The sequence below is a fragment of the Lagenorhynchus albirostris genome, chromosome 6, assembly GCF_949774975.1.
Source record: "Lagenorhynchus albirostris chromosome 6, mLagAlb1.1, whole genome shotgun sequence".
Classification (NCBI taxonomy): Eukaryota; Metazoa; Chordata; class Mammalia; order Artiodactyla; family Delphinidae; genus Lagenorhynchus; species Lagenorhynchus albirostris.
In genome coordinates this window covers 21,165,435-21,183,946 of record NC_083100.1, presented here as the reverse complement: position 1 = coordinate 21,183,946, position 18,512 = coordinate 21,165,435, and the positions used below count along the sequence as shown (strand labels likewise).

The following is an 18,512-nucleotide window of genomic DNA, read 5'->3' as shown; positions in this document are numbered from 1 at the left end:
AGCCCTCTCTCTGCTTCCTGCTCTACAGATTACTTATCCATTCCTTGAGCCGCAGAATCTTTTTTAATGAGGGAAGATGGGTGGCACTCATTTGATAGGGACAGGTCAAGTGGGCAAAGTTGAAGAGATGGAAGAGAAAGAAGATGAATGGGAAAATGGATAGAGAGAAAGAGAGACTAAAGTTAGAACAGGAGGAAAGAAGGTTATTGGTGAATGGAGGCAGGGAAGTAGTAGGAAAACAAAATAGAAAATTAGAATGCATGGCAATATCAGAAATTCAACACATTTTGATTGAGTCCCTTTCTGGGGTTTTCTATTTAATTTATCTAGTACCCACCTAACAAGGTGCCCAACCCTGGGCTGTATTCACTGATACAGTTCTAGAAGAACATATTTTTCTCTGGAAACCAGCTGATTCTACACATGTCCCAAATATTCCTCTTTCTCACGTCTCCATCTTTCAGGGGCCCTCTTCCTGTAGGCTCCATAGGATGTTGGAAGCCTTCATTTGTCATCGTATCTCTCCCCGAGCCTCCAGCTGAAATGGCCCTTTGCTCAGCCCATGAGGATGGGAGGGAAGGTGGCCATTGTGAGCAGGTTGTCATGCCTGCACAGCCCCCCTGCCCCTAACTCACCACAGTGCTGTCAGGGACTTCTCCCTGACGTGGTATCCCAATCCTCCGCTGCTGAATTTTGGCCTTTGGTTCTTGCTGTGTGCATAGCAGTGAGATACAATTTAATTCTGTTTAGTTAGCATTTCCTGAACCTACTGTGTGTTTCTATGAGCACATGTGATGGAACAAAAACCGATTCCCATAATGTATGGAGTTAATAGGCCAAGGCTGACTGAGAAGTATGCAGAGAAGAGCTCTGGTCCCCTCAGTGACACCAAATCCTGCTTCCCACCCTCACCTCTTCTCCTACTAGTATCCTAGTTTAAGTGGCATAAAGGTTGCAGACAACTAACTCTACAACAGCGCTTCTCAAACCGGAGAGTTTATGAAAACACAGATTCCTGGGCGCCACCCCCAGACAATCTGACTCAGTAGGTCTGGGATGAGGACTAAGAATTTGCATTTCTAAGAAGCTCTCAGGTGATGCTGATGTATGGACCACACTTGAGCAGCACTGCTGAGAACATGGTCCTTATCCGGACCTACTGCCTCACGGAAGGCTCCGAATTTTGATCAAAGAGCTATAGGTAATTAAAAAAAATACTCTATTTCCAGATGTGACAGACAAGAAAAGCTCAGGCAGCTGAAGAAATGGATACTTCCTCTCCTAGACCCAAAGACTTTTGGGTCCCACCATTGAGGGTCAACTCACTGATGAACATGTATTGAATATTCAGAGTACCTACCACTTACTAGCCTTGTGGCTTGAGGTAAGTTAATTCCTCTTTCTGAGCCTGTTTCCTCATCAGAAAGTGGGGGCAGCTACCCCCTTGCTTATAGGGTAGTTATGAGATTAAATGAGGTAATGAATCCTGCATGCTGACGCTTGCACTGTGCTGGGCACACACTTACACTCAATGCCACACGATATTGATTGTTTGGGGGAAATTACAGGACAGAAAAAGCCCACGCATATCTCCTCCTCCTTTATTGCCAACCCCATTCCCAGCGACAAGCACCTGTTCTTCTGTCTCCTAAGTGTCCTTCCAATCCTCACTCATTGTTTACAGATGAATAACATGCTAGACCTGAAAGGAGCTCTGGAAACCAGCTGATTCTACACATGTCCCAAATATCCTTGCGTTGGTGTAATTGAGAGGTCCATTCCTGGAAGTGCGTTTCTGAAGCTCTGCCCTGAGATACTGGAGATTTTTTTTTCTGTGGTTTTTTTATGAGGCTTAGAGTTCTCACTATCCGGACAGATACTAACAGAACTGCATTTCTCAGCCACGCTGGGTGGTGATGGTGAAGGTCATGGTGACGGTGACGGTGATGGTGATGATGGTGTTGGTGATGAGAGTCAATATTTACTGAATGTTTACCGTGTCCTATCACTAAAAGGGCTTTGCAAATATGGTCAACTTGTCTCGCAAACCCAATAAAGGAGGTGATATTATCTCCACCTTACAGAACAGGAAACCGAGCTCAGAGAGCCCTCTGCACTCGGGTGGAGCTAGGTGACTGGCACTGAATGTAAGCATGAGTGAAGCCAAGATTTAAGAAATGGGTACCGAGGGGAAAAGCATATGTGTGCGTGTGTGTGGTGTGTGCTCGTGCACGCACATGCACCTCATCCATGCCCTCTTGTATTTTCTATTAGATGGAGATAAAAGATTCAAAAGCCTAAGGAACTGTGGAGCCACAAGACGCTAGGGTCCTCGGTCCCTGAATCACTGTGTGGAGGAGAACCCCCCCACTGACAGGAACTTCTGCTGAATTTGGGGGTTTAATTTTTTTCTATCTATTGGAGTTACCCTAACTGAAATACCTTCAGTGCTAGATCAGGGGCCACAGAGAAAAGCAGTTGTGGCTCAATGGCCCGTTTCACGTGGTCCCCAAAATACATTAGCTGGCTTGAGCGTCCACTTTATTTACCAGATTGCCGCTATTTCTAGCCACAAACCCACCATCAATGGACAGACTTGCCACTTCTGAACCTATCCCAAAATGCACTGCAGGCACTCAAGGCAGTTCCTGAAATATTCGAGCCTTGTCAGCATAACTGGAATAACTGAACTGCCTCCCAGGGGGTCTCCTTGGAGGGGGACAGTGAGTGCTTGGCGTGTCTACTTCTAAATCGGTCACCTTCATCCTCCGAGCATCCAGCAGCTCAGGTGTGGAGAAGGGTGACCGCGCGCAGGAAGCAGGGGTCGGGGGATGGAGGGGAGGTGCTTAAGGAAGGGGGTGGGGTGATATGTGTTAACAGTTAATCCAGGAAGTTGGATAAGCCGCATGCAGGTAACGGAACATGGACTGAGCATCGTCTGGCCCATTTCTGTAGCGGATGCTTGTGGGCTGTTTGGCCTGGCCCAGCAGTATTGGCCATCCCCGCGGTCACGATCGTCAACCTCCGACAGTCATGACCTCTCGCGATGGAAGTAATTCAAAAATCCTGGGATGTCAGACCTGAAAGGACCTTGTAGGTTATCAGGTTCAACCCTCTCGGTTTATAGGTAAGTCAGCTGAGTCGTAGAGAGAGGCAGTAACTTGCCCCAGGTCACAGAGGTAGCTGGTAGCTTATCTGCTCATCAGATCTAGGTCTTCTGCTGCCTAGTCTCTTCTGCTGCACCAGGCTGCCTCCTCCATATTTTCAGTTTCCTCATCAGGGAATTAAGAGGTTTGACAGGTGAGGTCATTTCTACCCAGAAGGAGGGAGGGAGGGAGGGAAGGAATCCTTGCGGCATATATGTGTTTTTTGTTAATGTGAATTAAAATTAAGTTTGAAAAGCAGTGTTTTCACAGCCCTGCTGCCCCCACCCCCTGCCCACTTGCTGTAAACTGGGATTTGAATCCCTTTATCTCAGAGGGCAGGTATCAGGTACCTCTAAATCATAGGGAAGTTACTCAGTATACTGCACACAGAGGAAGTTTTAACAAAACCTTTCTATAATTTCATCAATTACCCTAAGCCACTGTTTGAAAGATCTGGAGTAGCTTCAGAATCTTGCTCGCTTTCCTTGCCCTGACCCTATTTCACTCACAAGCGAAAAACAAACATGATGAGGATGAGGTCCTCATTTTTGCAGAGTTGACTTCTTGGTGGCCAATCTCTTGGGTCTGTGGAGTGAAAAAAAATGTTTTTGGTGCCAGAGACCTTAATTAATTTGCTCTTGTTAAATCCTAATAACTTGACCCACTGGAGCAGAGAATGTCCCATTTGTTTCCTGGGTGACTCTGTCAACTTCTCTGCCGGGGAAGACAGCGTCATTAGAGATGACGGAAGAGTAGGCAGGTGGAACGAGGACGCTCGATGTAATCAGATCTTCTCATTGAGGGGACACGGGTGAGGGAGCCTAAACCTTCCAGAAGAGGCACTGCTCCAAATAACAGCAGGTTCTCAATTATGGGAGGACTCCGGGTCAGTCTCTCCAGGCTGTGGCTGGATTCAGGTTTTAACTGTTTTGGCATACCTTTATTGAGTGTCTACCTCGAGGGAAATCTACCCTGGCCAAGTACCTCCTACCCTGGTCACTGATACGTATAAGTGCCTGCTCCTTTACACGTGCCATCTTATTCAATCCTCTCGACAAACCTCTGAAGACAGTATTATCAGCCCATTTCACAGATGGGAAGACAAAAGCAGAGAGAGGTTATGCAAATCACTTAAGGTCAAAAGGTTAGTAAGAAACTGAGCAATATGCAGTCCCAGACCATTATGTAGCACCACGCCTGCCACTTCGGAGACCCAGCTCTCCGGGTTTTGTGGCTCAGTCTCTCCTGCTGTTTTCTCATCTTCTGTCTCCTTCCATCCCGTAAGTGTTTAATGTTGTCCAGGTCTCTGTCTTTAGTCATCTACTCTCTGAACATTCCTCCTAAGTTATCTATTCAAAATCCACAGCTTCAAACACCTCTAATTGCTGCCTTCCAAATCTGTCTTCAACTGCCTACTTTCCTTACCTGTCCCCCTTCCCATCAGTTACCAGCCCTAGTCAGAAATTGTTCAATGCCCTCTACATCTTCCTCTATGTCACAGGAGGGGACCACCTGTGCACTAAAAGAAAGCCTTTCCCTCTTTCTACCCCAGCAAAGAGACACCTTCCTGGCCTTGCATTCTCCTCTTTGCAGATAATGTCCTCCACGTGTCTTGCATCTCTTCTACCGCAAACTCTTGACTTAGCAACTGCCTCTTGCCTCTCTGCCTAGATTTTAGGTTTAGGATGGTCCTTTTTTTGTTGTTGCCTTTGCTGAAGACATTTACTTTGGTTCCCATTTGTTTCATCCATTGCCCACCCCATTCTCATGCTCAGCAATGGCGCCTAGTCCCCACTCGAGCCAGAGCCCCGGGGCTCCCACTTGCCTGAAGGAGTTCAGACAGTCCTATCAAGTCCACAACCTATGTGCTGCTCAAGGTCATCCCATACACTTCTTCCCCATTGCCACTGTTTTGCATCTCTTTCCTTCTTGCTCAGACTATTACAAGCATGTTTCCAGCTGGCCTCTCCCAATGTCTAGTCTGTCCAGCTCTGATCCATCCTCCCCACAGCTACCAGAGCTATCTCTTTAAAACACACATCTGGTCATAATTCTTCTCCGTATAAAATCTTATCGATCCCTCCCCATCACAAACAGGGTAGTCTGAGCTGCTTAGCACGTGATTCGTGATCTGTGAGATCTGGTTCTTGCCAACCTCCCCATCCCCATGACCCACCTCTCCACCCTGGCTCTTTGTACCGAACCATATAAATCTGCCCAAAGTTTCCTAAGCACACCTTGTTCTCGCATGTTTCTGTGTCTCTACACACGTTCTGCCTGGAAAGTTCTTCTCCACTCTTCTGGATAAATTTTTTTTTTTTTTTTTTTTTTTTGTGGTACACGGGCCTCTCACCGTTGTGGCCTCTCCCGTTGCGGAGCACAGGCTCCGGACGCGCAGTCTCAGCGGCCATGGCTCACGGGCCCGGCCGCTCTGCAGCATGTGGGATCCTCCCAGACCGGGGCACGAACCTGTGTCCCCTGCATCAGCTGGCGGACTCTCAACCACTGCGCCACCAGGGAAGCCCCTGGATAAATTTTGACATATCTTTTAAAATTAGCTCAAGGATAGGGTTCCTTCCTTTAGAAACCCTTCTTGGACACCTCTAAGAGAGAGTTAATTGCTCTCTGCTCGGTTCTACCTTCCTCTATATCTTGTAAAACTCCTGCTGTGTTGTGATTTATTTGTAGACTGTGAGCTCCTTGAGGGCAGGGGCTGTGTCTCATTCATCTCTGTGTTAATATTCCCTAGTTTCAGGAACAAAACAAGACATCCAACAAATGATACTGAATGAATGGATCTGACCATCCCCAGCCCACTCTGATTCAGTCATTTCCTGTGCTCACTCATCTCTGTGTCCCAGCTCTTATTATTGCCATCAGTAATCACCTTGTCTGCATCCCCAGTGAAGTGTAAGATCCTTGAGAGCAGGTGCCCTTTCAATAAATATTTCTGAGTGAAGGAGTGGATTCCCTAATTTCATGCTAACCAGTAAACTTAGCCACCCACATCCCAAGTACCTTTCACCAGAATGTCATGGGGAGACAAACTACCCAAATTTCATCTCAACTTCTCAAGCCTCCCTCTCAGCTGGTGTCAGAACAGCACTGATTAAAAGGGAGGTACAACAACGGCTAACCTCCAAAACCCTGAGTACGGGACAGGAGCAGCTGGGGCTCACTGAATTTCTTATTGTTACCAGCCATTACTCTATGGGTCAAGGTATTACTGGACCAATTTCCCCTCAACCTGCCTCCTCCTCCAATCCCTGCATCTGCAATTTCACAGCACAATCAGAGATGAAATAGGCGGTAAAAAGTGCCCAGGAATTGGAGCCAGAAGTTCGTGGTCCGGTCCTCAGCTCTGCCATCTCTTAGTCATGTTACCTGGAGCCCAACTGCTTTAAACCTATTCTCACCTGTTAAATATGGATAATACTTACCTTGTTTATCTTTTAGAGTTTTTGGCCCCTTTCTCAGTTCCTCTCTGTTGCAGGGGTTTGGTGGTTTGTTCTGTCTACAGCAACTTACATCTGGCTTTCACAGTGGCACAGATTGGTCTAGAAAGTTAGGACTGTAAGCCAACTGTAGAGGCAGCCCATATCCCAGAATATACAACCCTCTGATACGACCAAGTCCAGAGACATTGTCCACAACCTGGACCCATGCTGCATCAAACAGAGAATCCGGGCCTTCCTGGAAACCATTTCAGGCAAGATCCTTTGGTGAGAACCAAAGGCCATTGTCTGATAGTCACTGCCTTCACTGATTGACCTGGAGGCCAGCCAGGTGGACACAGCCATGGATGGGGCTGACGTAGCTTCACAAACAGCAAGTTGACCGTGTCCCAGACTCTGCGTCCTCTTAGCTTCCTGGCAGAGAATATCTGCTGAGCTGGTGTTGGTGCTCAGTGGAGTTTCTCCTCATATGCCTCTCCCACTCTCACCAACTTTCCCTTAGCACACCACTCTGATAGAAAAGCGAAGTACATTTTTAAGGATTAATTAAACTTTTATATTATGTTTACTCAGATTTGTACTATCTGAGGCCATTTAACAGTCTAGGGGACAGACCAAGGTGTCTGAAGAGTAGAGAAAGTTCAAAGAATTATTTTAACAAACGGTCTTATTCCTTTCTTACTCCATCTCTTGAGTTAACACGGGGCTAGACTCATTTTCCTTTCTCTCGAGGATAAAATTTCTATCCAGGTACTAAATTGCTCCATCTATCCAGGCAGCTTGGGTCTATGGACATGGATTCTTTCCGTCAACATTTTATTTGCCCAACATCTCTTGAAAACACCCACCTCCCTCATTTCCACTTCCACCCACTCTCTGGTGAGGATCCTGCCCTTCCTCCGCCCACCTTTTCATATCATCTTCCACTCTCCCAGGACTTCTGGAAGGAAAGTTTCTTCTTTTCCAATGGAAGTGAGCTCAATGATTGAGTTTTAAAGCTGGTGACTGCCTCAGAAGCCTGTAGGTGCCCCCCCCTGTGGCTCTCTGTGGTTTCCATCTTTGTGCAGTAAAAGGACCACATCGTGCCTCCTCCTGGCTGGCCCAGCCTGGTCTCTGTCCCTGTTCTAGCTTCTCTGCCTCCCATTGGTTCAGTGAATCAGGCCAGAAGTGCAGATTCGTGAATGGAGGCAGGAGGTGTAGGAGAGAAATTACGGCACACTCTCCTGCTAGAGGAACAGACTGGACCCTGGGTTGGCATTCTGGTTTGTTGCCCCTGAAGATCTGATGAAGGTGGAGCGTCAGCTGGGTTATAACATTGCCTAAGTTGGAGGTGACCCCTGACGGGTGGGCGCTTTACCGTGAAGACTGCTGGGAGCAGTAGCATTGGGCTTTCTGAGTCCAGCGACTCTGGTGAATAAGTGTGACTTTTGCGGGGACCCTGGAAACTAGGCCAAGATGGACCCACTGTTGTGGATCTCATCTCCTCGTTTCTGAACTATCATTTGGGGGCTGAGAGACTAGCCCTAGACTAGGATCGGGAGTGTGGCGAGGACTCGCCTGCAGAGTAAGCTGGACCTGCCTTATGGAGGCTGTGGGTCCTGTCCTGCATTCCGCTAAGTGAATCTGGTGCCAAACATGCTCTCCTGTAGTTCCGTGAGTCTGAATGTCTCGTTAAGCCTAAAAATAAGGAGGCTCCACCTGACTTTCCCTTCCAGAGAGCCCTTAAAAGCTGATATTTTTACACCCACTTTTTTTTTTTTTTTGCGGTACGTGGGCCTTACACCCACTTTGCAGTGCTGTGTGTTCCGCCCCCCCCTCCACTGCAACTGACCAGAACATGGCAGAGGAGAAGTGTCTCGTACTGAACTTCACCCCTACAACCACCATCATTACTCTTGATCATCATCATCATCATCATCAAAATCATCATCATCGCAACCACCACAAGAATGTGTGCATTCCAGCTCCGGCCCATCACCTCCCACTCTCTTAACTAGATCACATATTACTTCCTTTTTAACTTTGTCTCCCAGCATTTTCTCCTATGGACAGCATCTCTTAAAACAAACAAACAAACAAACAGGGCTTCCCTGGTGGCTCAGTGGTTGAGAGTCCGCCTGCCGATGCAGGGGACACGGGTTCGTGCCCCGGTCCGGGAAGATCCCACATGCCGCGGAGCGGCTGGGCCCGTGAGCCATGGCTGCTGGGCCTGCGCGTCCGGAGCCTGTGCTCCGCAACGGGAGAGGCCACAACAGTGAGAGGCCCGTGTACTGCAAAAAATGAACAAACAAAAAAACCCTGAACCCTGAACTGAGAGCCCTACCGTGCTGCCTGAATTAACCTAAGACAAATTCTTCAGTCTCAGAGTTTCACCATCCGAAAAATGGGGGGAATAATCATTGCCCCTGGGGACACGCTTCTGAAACAGAATTAGCTCCAGTTAGAATCAATAAAATAATAGAGCAGTCTGAACTTTTTAAAGGTGAGATAGTCTAAATCTAAATATATCTGACCACTTTTGGACGGCACCGAAAGCGATTAGGGTCCCTATGCATTCCCCTCCTATCCGCTGGCTGTCTCCAAGCAGTCGCTGGCTGCCTGAGCAGAGTGGATAGTTCACGGTGTGGCTGTACACCTGGGAAAGGATGCTCTCCTGAGAGCTTGGAAGGAAGGACAACAATACGAACACTCTCAGTACATGGCTCCCTCTGCGTCTCCCATAAACGGAGTGACTGAGTGCCACGTGTATACAAGAAGAGAGAGAAAAGTGGGCCGGGGGCAGGCAGGTAGATAGCGGGGCCAGGAAGAGACAGAGGAGATGGAGCTGAGGACCCCTCCTCAGGGGAGACCCCATGAGCACTAGGCAGGTCCCAGTAGGGGTGCTGGGTGGCTCAGAGCCCCAGGGAGCAGGCCTGCGGTGAAGGCCCCTCCTGTAAGTGGGCCCAGGTGCCTTCAAAGTCATAGGTGGCATCTGTGGGTACTCCATAAGTGACTCTGCAGGATTCCTGGTATCTGATGCAAGGATAATGGAAAGAGCATTAGACCGCCAGCTGGGAGACCTTGCTGCTAATCCCAGCTGAGCAATCTTGAGAAGATTACTTCCCTTCCCTGGGCCCCTGTTCTCTCAACTTCAAAACAAGGGAGTTGCACTGGTCAATCACATGACCAATTCTCTCCTATGTCCCGTTCTCTCCGTTTTCAAATCTATGGAGCCCTGACTGGGAGGTGGTATTTATGTTGCTCTCTCTCACCCACGCTCCCTCCAGGGGAGGAGCTTACTGGTGACTTCACTGGCCCCTGGGCTGTGGGCAGAAGGGACGGGGTGCCAGTGCTGAGCAGAAGCTTTGAGAAGCGCTGCAAGTTTCCACCCATACTCCTGTGCTCCTGTGCTTGGCTAGAAGAACACACCCCAGTAGTCCCTGCCCCTTTAGCCTGGGCCCCAACATGAGGAGAAGGCCTGAACCCAATACGCAGTCAGAAGCTAAGTCCAGCCAAGCCCAGCAGAACCAAACCATCTTGCAGACCCACAAATGGGACATAAACGCTTGTTGGGAGGCAGTGTGATTTTGGAGCTGTTTGTTACTGCAGCCAAAGCTTATCCATACACCACGTGACAGGAAAGCATGTCTCACAGATGCGCACAGCAGGGACTGATCAAAAGCCTGCCTGAAGGAGAACGAAGGGCAGCTGGAAGGGCCCCTACAGGAAGGCTTCCACTGCTTCCACCTCCACGCCAGAGCCACACACCTCCATATGGAGACGCACCTGGTTTTTGGCATCTACAGCCTGTGCCCCAGCAGGAGTAGGAAAGGAGTCTGGTAGGAGAGGGAACTGAATTAGAACGCCTCAAAGTCAAATTCCTCCCCCTCCACAGTCCTCTCTCTTGCACAGGCCTCCAAGCCTGGGCGGTCTGTTGCTTTCACTGCCTACGGGGGCCGTGTTTAAAAGGCTCTTGAACTTAGCGGGGAGGTATTTAGGGTGGAGTTTAGCCAGCAGGGAGAGGCAGCAAGACGCTTAGACAAGTTTACAAGTCCAGCATCACTGGTCTCTGGCTGCTGTAATCGGTATGCAATTCTCCAGGCCTCTCTGATCCCCAGTATTAAAGGACCCCAAAGAAAATGAACACCCTCTCAGCCCAATTCTAGCTAATAGATGTTTTCTTGACAAACAGAGTAGTGTAGCATATTTGACATCATACACAGACTGATGTGCGGCGAGGACAACTGTGGAGCTCTGGTACTCTCAGCGCTGCAGCCTGGGGGCTAACCTGAGAGGTCCAGGTTGGGGTGTATGACCAGGGCTTGAGCATGCTTCATTCACTCAGAGAAAACCGGGGTCATTCCCCACCTCCTCAGTCACTTGGATGAAGACTTCAGAGTTGACAGCCACAGTCATCTGTTGGGAAAAACAGAGAGCCCTCCACCAACCAACCTGACATAATGGAAGAGGAGGGAACGTACATTTGGGAAAGGCGTAAGGAAACAAGCAGGAACGGCAGTGGTGGGTTTCCAAACTTTTGCTAAAACACTGAAGGTTTTAAAACAAAACCTTACCTGGAACAGACACATATATAAACAGATGAAAGTGCAGAAGCTCAGGGTGAGGCGGGGGTGGCGTTTCAGATCCTGTCTGTATAGCATTCCATTCTCCAGTCCTAACAGTGGCTCCTGAAGTTGTGTGTGGAACCCCAGGACTATAGACACTTTGCAAACCACTAGGCTAGAGAAAGCTTGGGCATTAATAGGCTTAAAGAAAGCTGGGAAATGAAGGGAGCAGGTATCGTCATGGCTGTTTCTGGGCATTTTGCTGTGAAGAGAACGGAATTAAATGTACAGGCATCCTTTGTCATGACTTGGCAACGGTGGTGCACACAACAGATAAGAGGCCTTCCACAGCTTGCTTGAGGCAGGTAGACTGGCCAACCTACCTTTCTCAGATGTTTTTAGGACAAGGTTCCTTATTCTTATCTTCAACTGGGAAGGGCAGATTTGCTTGGGAATCACTTAGATCTTCCTCCTTTGCTCTGCCTCCTCCTACTCTCTACTCACCCCTCAAATCTAAGCCTCTGGCCCCTCCCGAGCTCACAGGTCTCAAGCCTGGTGCCCTCTCTGCTTTGACCTTCAAGGCGGAGGGACCCTGAGGGATAAGTCTAACTCATCAGTATGCAGCTCCCCATTTCCGGTAGAGACCAGCCCCAGACCCACCTATGCACACCACATCCATGAATCCATACATCCCGTAGCAGATCTGGAAGAGGAGGTCTTGGCGCTGCCATTTTGCTGAGGGGCTGAAGGTCGACCAGATGAGCCAGGAGATACTGGCGATGAGGAAGAGGGAACCCAGGATGGCAGCTGCGATCTGAACCTTCTCAATGACTGTCAGAGAGATGGCCTGCCACTGCAGAGAAGAGAACGGCGGGTTAGCGGTTGCTTGGATGCCCTCACCCCACGTCCATCCCATTCCCATCCGTCCTCCTTCTGCTGCCCCAACCTCTCGCCTCTGGATTTAAACCTGGGCTTTCCAACTTGTAATGCGATGGCTATATTTGCAAGTTCCTGAGGCTGACACTGTGCTTTTGACGTGGAGGAAACCTGTATCACGCTAGATGATCGGAAGCCTTTACAGGGAGGGGGTTCTGGGCGGGCATGGCTGGGAAGGAAGGCCTTTGTGGTTGATGAGGATACAGACAGAAAAATGGGAAGAAAAAGTGGAAGTGCAGAGTGTGGGTGGTGTTCCGGGTCCCCAGGATATTCTTTTCTGAGCAGCACGTTATTTTCTCACTAACAGGTGCTGAGAGGGCACAGGCCTTTTTTATTGTTATTATTTTTTCCACTTGTTTTCTACAACACCACTTGGCATGTCATTTAATATACATGCTAGAGATTACCAATTCAACAGACAAAGACAGGACCCAGGATGTGGGGGAGAGGTAAGAAAAACAGTATAATTTACTGACCGTATATGAACACTGAGATTTCAGGGGTTTTTTTAAACAGAAAAAAGCACTATGCTAATAGCAGTATTGATGGATGGGTTGAAGGCTAGGGTGTGGGTGGGTTTCTACTCCAAAATTCTATGAGTCTATGGCTGGTCCAGGTAGCATAGGCCTAGATGAGCCGTGAGTTGGATTTTAGTGTGTAATTTATTCATACTGTTGCTCAGCAAATATGTACTGGGTATTCTCTGTGTGCCAGGCATCCTGCTAGGTGCTGAAGACAAAGCAGTAAGCAGAAACCTACAAGACTTCTGCCTTCACAGGGCTTTTCATCTAGGAAACACAGACAACCAAAGAATTATTTACTACAGCAATCCATCTGCAGTAAGAAAGGGAGGTACATGGCACGTGAGAGCCTACGATAGGGGGTTTCACTTCCCAGAGGAAGCAATGAGTTGACTGGGAATTTACTGGGCAAAGCGAGGAGGGAGGCATGCTCCGCAGAGGGAAGAGCATGTGCAAAGGCCCTGTGACAGCAGAAAGCATGGTGAACGTGAAAACCTGGAAGAAGACCAGAGAGGCGGGGAGCAGAGAGCAGGGAGTATGGAGTGAGACGACTGGGAAAGTAAGAAGGGAAGACCACGTGGGAGCTTGAAGAACATGCACAGATTTTTGACTTTATCATAAGAGTAAACATGATGCTCTTGAACAGTTTTTTTTTTTTTTTTTTGCGGTAAGTGGGCCTCTCACTGTTGTGGCCTCTCCCGTTGCGGAGCACAGGCTCCAGACGCGCAGGCTCAGCGCCCATGGCTCCCGGGCCCAGCCATTCCATGGCATGTGGGATCTTCCCAGACCGGGGCACGGACCCGTGTCCCCTGCATTTGCAGACGGACTCTTAACAACTGCGCCATCAGGGAAGCCCTCTTGAACAGTTTTAAGAAGGGAAGTGACAGGATCTGGTTTGGGAAGGTGGAGGGAAGGACTATCTCCTGACTGTAGCAGTTTGCATAATGCCCTGCAGAGAGCATCCCCAGAAGGCATTTCAGGAGGCATTTCAGAACTCTCAAGGAAAGGCGGACAACCTTCCTTCTGCCAACAGTGAGCCCTCCCTGCACATTAAATGGCCTGGACGGAAGCACTGATTCTGGCTCCAGCCAGGACTGACCAGAGGCCCCTAAGGAACTGTAACTACTGGAAAACATTTTGCTTGCTAGTCTAGATGTAGGACATTAGCCTTTGCACTTAATTATACAGATCGCATCCCATCACAGGTAATTGGGCCTTTACATTTTCCACTCTCCAGCCTAGGGTTACACATAACAAAGGCATTTTCCAGAAGATGGCCTGATCTGACAGGCTCCTCTCTTAGACGACAAATGCTTCTTCCAGAGCCTGCCTCCTGACTGAGCTTTTTGTTTCCACCACTGTGACATCAATACCCTCCCTTTCTGCTCCAGATTTCACAAACCCCAAATAGAGAGGCACAGGAAGCTCCCCTTAATCCCTAAAGCCCCTTCCTACCAGCCCCTAAGCCACCCGAGGAAACTAAACAGCGCTCCCAACTACAATTTGAAGCAGGAAGAAGAAAGAACAGGACGCGGTGATATGCACAAGGCTCTCCTCCTATCTGTCCGATGGGAGGCTCCACAGAGCTGCAAGGAGAAAGCAGAGGACAGGAGAGCTCTGCAATCTCCCAGGGAGGCTGGGAAGGGGAGAAGGGCTCCAGAGGCACCAGGCTGTGCCACTGCCAGACCCCCAGAGCTTCGTCCCCAGCGAGATCCCGATCGCAGTGTCCTGAGATTTCTCCGTGCCCTGCTGTGCAGCAAATGGAGAGACAAAGAGGAAAGCGCGTGAAGACGGGATGATTCCTTCCTTATAACAGGAAGGGGAAGTGAGCAAGGGCCAGGCGATCCAATCCTAACCCAGCTCTTCTCCAGCTTGTGGACTGTGACCTAGGAGAAGTCAATAAATCATCAAGGGACTTCCCTGGTGGTGCAGTGGTTGGGAATCCGCCTGCCAATGCAGGGGACATGGGTTCGAGCCCTGGTCCAGGAAGATCCCACATGCCACGGAGCAACTAAGCCCATGCACCACAACTATTGAGCCCGTGCTCTGGAGCCCGCAAGCCACAACTGCCGAGCCCGTGTGCTGCAACGGCTGAAGCCCATGCACCTAGGCCCTGTGCTCTGCACCAAGAGAAGCCACCACAATGAGAAGCCCACGTACCACAATGAGGAGGGGCCCCGGCTCACCACAACTAGAGAAAGCCCGCGCAGCAACGAAGACCCAACGCAGCCAAAAGTAAATAAATAAATAAATACATTTACAAAAAAATATATATTTAAAAAAAAATCATCAAGACTTCCAAAAAGTGGAGATAGTTGGTCCCTCCTGCTTCCTAGAGTATTGTGATGGTTAAGTGAAATTAATCAGTGCTCTGAAGGGTACACGCTGCCATCATTTCTGTTCTTCATTATGTTTCAGCAAAAGTACAGCTATGCATGTCAAGGTGGGCCTACTTATAACTGTACTTAGCAAACTCCGTGCTGGGCACTGCAGGGTAGAGGTTAAGGGCCAGACTCAGAAGTCAGACCCCTTGGATGTAACCCCGCTCTACCAGGGTGACCTTGGACAAACTGCTGACCCCTCTGTGCCTCTATTGTCTCATCTGTAAACTGGGAATAATAATAGTGCATTGGGTTGTTTTCAGTATTAAATGTGATAATGTATGGGAATACCTAGAACATTGACTGGTCCCCAGTTAGCACTAACTAAATGTTCATTAATATGATGGCAGTTCAGGCGTAGCAAAGAGGATGAGAAGCTGCCACAGAGCCTTGAGACCACAAGGCTGCCCTGAAACGCCTCCTTTCTCAAGGGGCTCTTTCTGGAAACAGAGCTTGCGGAGGGTCACTGAGATAACGTGCTGTCTTGTCCACTGTTTCTCACAGCATCGTATGGGGCACCAAGAGGTGAGAGATCTGAGACCTGGAAGAAACGTTCCTACTCTGACGGCAGAGGTCGCTCCGGCACCCTATCCATTGCTCTGCTCGCTCGTGGTAGGGCCTGCCTGCTCCATCCTGTACCACAGATGGTCGGGCTCGCCTGGGAGAGCAGAAGTTGCCCCGCCATGGCTGAGCAAGCAGCCGTCTCACACCTGGCTGAGCCCGAGCCCAGGACATGCAATTGGGACAATCTGGGCCACAATCACACAACACTGCTGCCAGTCCGGACTACATCCTTCTTCCGGTACTATCTGGAAAAGTGAAATGGCATTTACTGAGCACACACCATAGAACGCAATGGTCCGCTCCCAATCCAGAAGTAACAGAATCAGAGAGTCTCCAGTGACTAAAAACTCACAGTTAAAGACACGGTAGTAACTTAAGAATAAAGCCATAGATCAAATTTGTCAATACTGCCGTCTGCTTACCGCACTTATGAGATTAGAATGACCTTTTCTTACCTTTTCTTTACCCCCAGGAAGAAGTTATCCCTAAATGGTTCTTCATTTTTTGTGTCGAGGGCTGATTCCTGTTTATGAGCCAAGGGCGGGGCCAAGGGGGCACTTGGGGGTGAGCTTGTGGGTTTGGACTCTGACCCTTTTCCAAGGTTTGAATCAGCTGAGAAGGAAGGGAAGAGTTAACGCACTCCAGGGCGTGGAGTCAGCTGCCTCACGGCACTGCTATTTTAAGACACTTCAAGATTTTGGAATGAATGGCTAAAGATGGAACCAGCGCAGGGAGAAGCACTTCTTATTCTGACCCCTTGGTACACTGTCAGGATGGCCGAGGTGCCTGGGGGCTCTAATGCCTCCTTCCGGAAATAAGCCTCCCCGCTGGCCCGCACGTGCGGACACCGCAACTCCAGGTGTTTCCAGCTGCCCTTCATGCAAAGATCCCATGCCACCATCACCCCCAGAGCGCTCGCCCTCCTGGGGCTGCAGGATTGACTCCCTCCCACCCCCTCGGAGAGGAGGAGAGAGACAACGGGTGCCAAGCTGCTGAGTTCCCGCCCTCACTAGCGCGCCGGTTCATTGATTATGTGGCAGCTTAACTGGCTGACCGTGCGTTTGTGGAGGTATTTTCAGAAGCAAAGCGCTCTCTCTCTCTCTCTGTGCCTCGCGGGGGGAGCTGTGTGATTTGGAGGATTTACGACATGGTGCAGGGCCTGCCAGCTGCTTGGGGGTGATGGATGTATCCGGGCAGGGCGGGAGGGTTCGGGGAGGACGGTGGGGGAGCCCTTAGTTCTGACGGGTCCAGCCCTGTGTGAATCTGTTTCGCAGAGCCCACCCGAGCCCTGCCCTCCCTGCCCTGGCCCTTCACAGACAACTCTTCAGAGTCTCTCCCATTTCTTTCTTCCTTGCCCCCTCTTCTCTTTTCCTCTGCTTCCCTCTCCTGTCTCGTCTCCATTTTTCTCTAGTCCCTTATCACAGGAAGGACGGTCTGTGGGCCAGCCACATCCGCATCATTCGATAGCTTGTTAGAAACACGGGATCTCAGGCCCCACCCCACATGCCTGAATCACAGTCTGTGTTTTGACCAGATTCCAGGTGAAGGACACATTCAAGTTTGGGAAGTACCACTGAGTCTCCTCTCTCTCTGTTTCTTCTTTTCCGCCCGTAGCTTTACCACTGTCTTTCTCCTCACCCGCCCACGCTACCTTTTCCCCTCCTGCACTCGTCTGTCCTCTGCTCTTCCTTGTTTTTTCCTCCCTCCTTCCCTTCCTCCCCTCTTTTCTTCCTATTCCTTTTCCTTATCTTTCTGACTTCATCCATTCATTCAGTCATCCATTAGCTCACTTATTCTCTCTCTCCCATCTGATTCTCCACATTTCTTTACCTCTATATCTATTTCTCTCTCTTGGCCCCAATCCCTTTCTCCTCTTCTGGCTGAGCCTTAAGAGAAAACACAAAAATTCTTTCACCCCCTCCTGCCCGGTTGCCATCTGCCGTCTCGCCCACCTGGCCCATCGCGTTCTTTTTCTCCAAACCGCCCAGACTCTAAGGTGAAGTCGTCCTCCCGCCGAAAAGCAGGGGGTGTGGGAAAGCCCGGGCCGGAGCCCCAGCGTCCCAGCGGGCAGCCCCCGGTTGTACCTGCAGAGGGTTCTTTGTGCTGATGGCGATGACGTGGTACTTGTAGTAGCACAGCTCGCAGCTCCAGCAGCCCCGCTCGCTGATCCACTTGATGAGGCAAGGCTGGTGCGTGCACTTGACCGAGCCGTCGCAGCGGCACGGGCTCAGCAGCTCCCCCTGCAGGGAGAGAGGCGGAGGGTGGTGAGGCCCGAGCCCCGCCGTCTGGGGGTGGCGTTGGGGGTCTGGCCCCCTGAGTGCTGGTTTGCCCCCCAGCCCTCCCCGTCTCGGGGCAGGCCAGACCACAGGCTTAGTCGGGAGGCCGCAGACACTAGCGCGGAGGCCTGGCCTCCAGATCCCCAGCTTCCGTGAAGTCAGCTAACGATTCTGAGCCCCCGGCTCCTACTCGGTACTGCCCAAGTCCCAGGATTTCTGCGGAAATGAGTCGGGGGCTTTCTGTGGAAGCCCTCTGCCATCCAAAGGGGGTGTCAGCCTAGACAGGCTTCTCTTTAAAGGCTCAGCCAGGGGTCTCAAACTCAAATGCTCTCAGGGCCAGACAGGCGACACAAGTGACAGAAGCCAGCTGGTGGAGATTAGGACGGATCGGAGGGCCCAGACCCCAGTTGCAGGGACAGCCATTACCGGCTGTACATGTGGGAATCTAGGTGGCACTTTTCAACGTAAAACATCCCCATAGTCAAATGTCAACAGCGAATCCGCGTTTTGAATACAGTATGTCGTGAGGATCATTTTGCCTGAGTCCGGAGCTCCGGTCCTGAGCTTTCGCACTCTTCTGAAGGACGGCCCATAGAGACCCAGGTCCGCTCTGTGAAGCCTCTTGCCCCTGGTCCCAGAGTGACAAAAACATAGCAGGCAGGCCTGAATCCTGGGGACCTAGGAGGCTG

At 50.1% G+C, this 18,512-nt stretch overlaps 1 protein-coding gene across 1 annotated transcript in view; it reads right to left on the bottom strand.

Annotated features, from left to right (window-relative positions):
• Window positions 1-18,512, bottom strand: part of MARCHF4 (membrane associated ring-CH-type finger 4) — a 96,759-nt gene that overhangs the window by 5,419 nt on the left and 72,828 nt on the right. The window contains exons 2-3 of the mRNA XM_060151301.1: window positions 17,632-17,787; window positions 11,806-11,998 (exon numbers count right to left, since the gene is read on the bottom strand). Of these exons, the coding sequence (XP_060007284.1) occupies window positions 11,806-11,998; window positions 17,632-17,787 (349 nt within the window). The remainder of the gene's footprint in view (window positions 1-11,805; window positions 11,999-17,631; window positions 17,788-18,512) is intronic.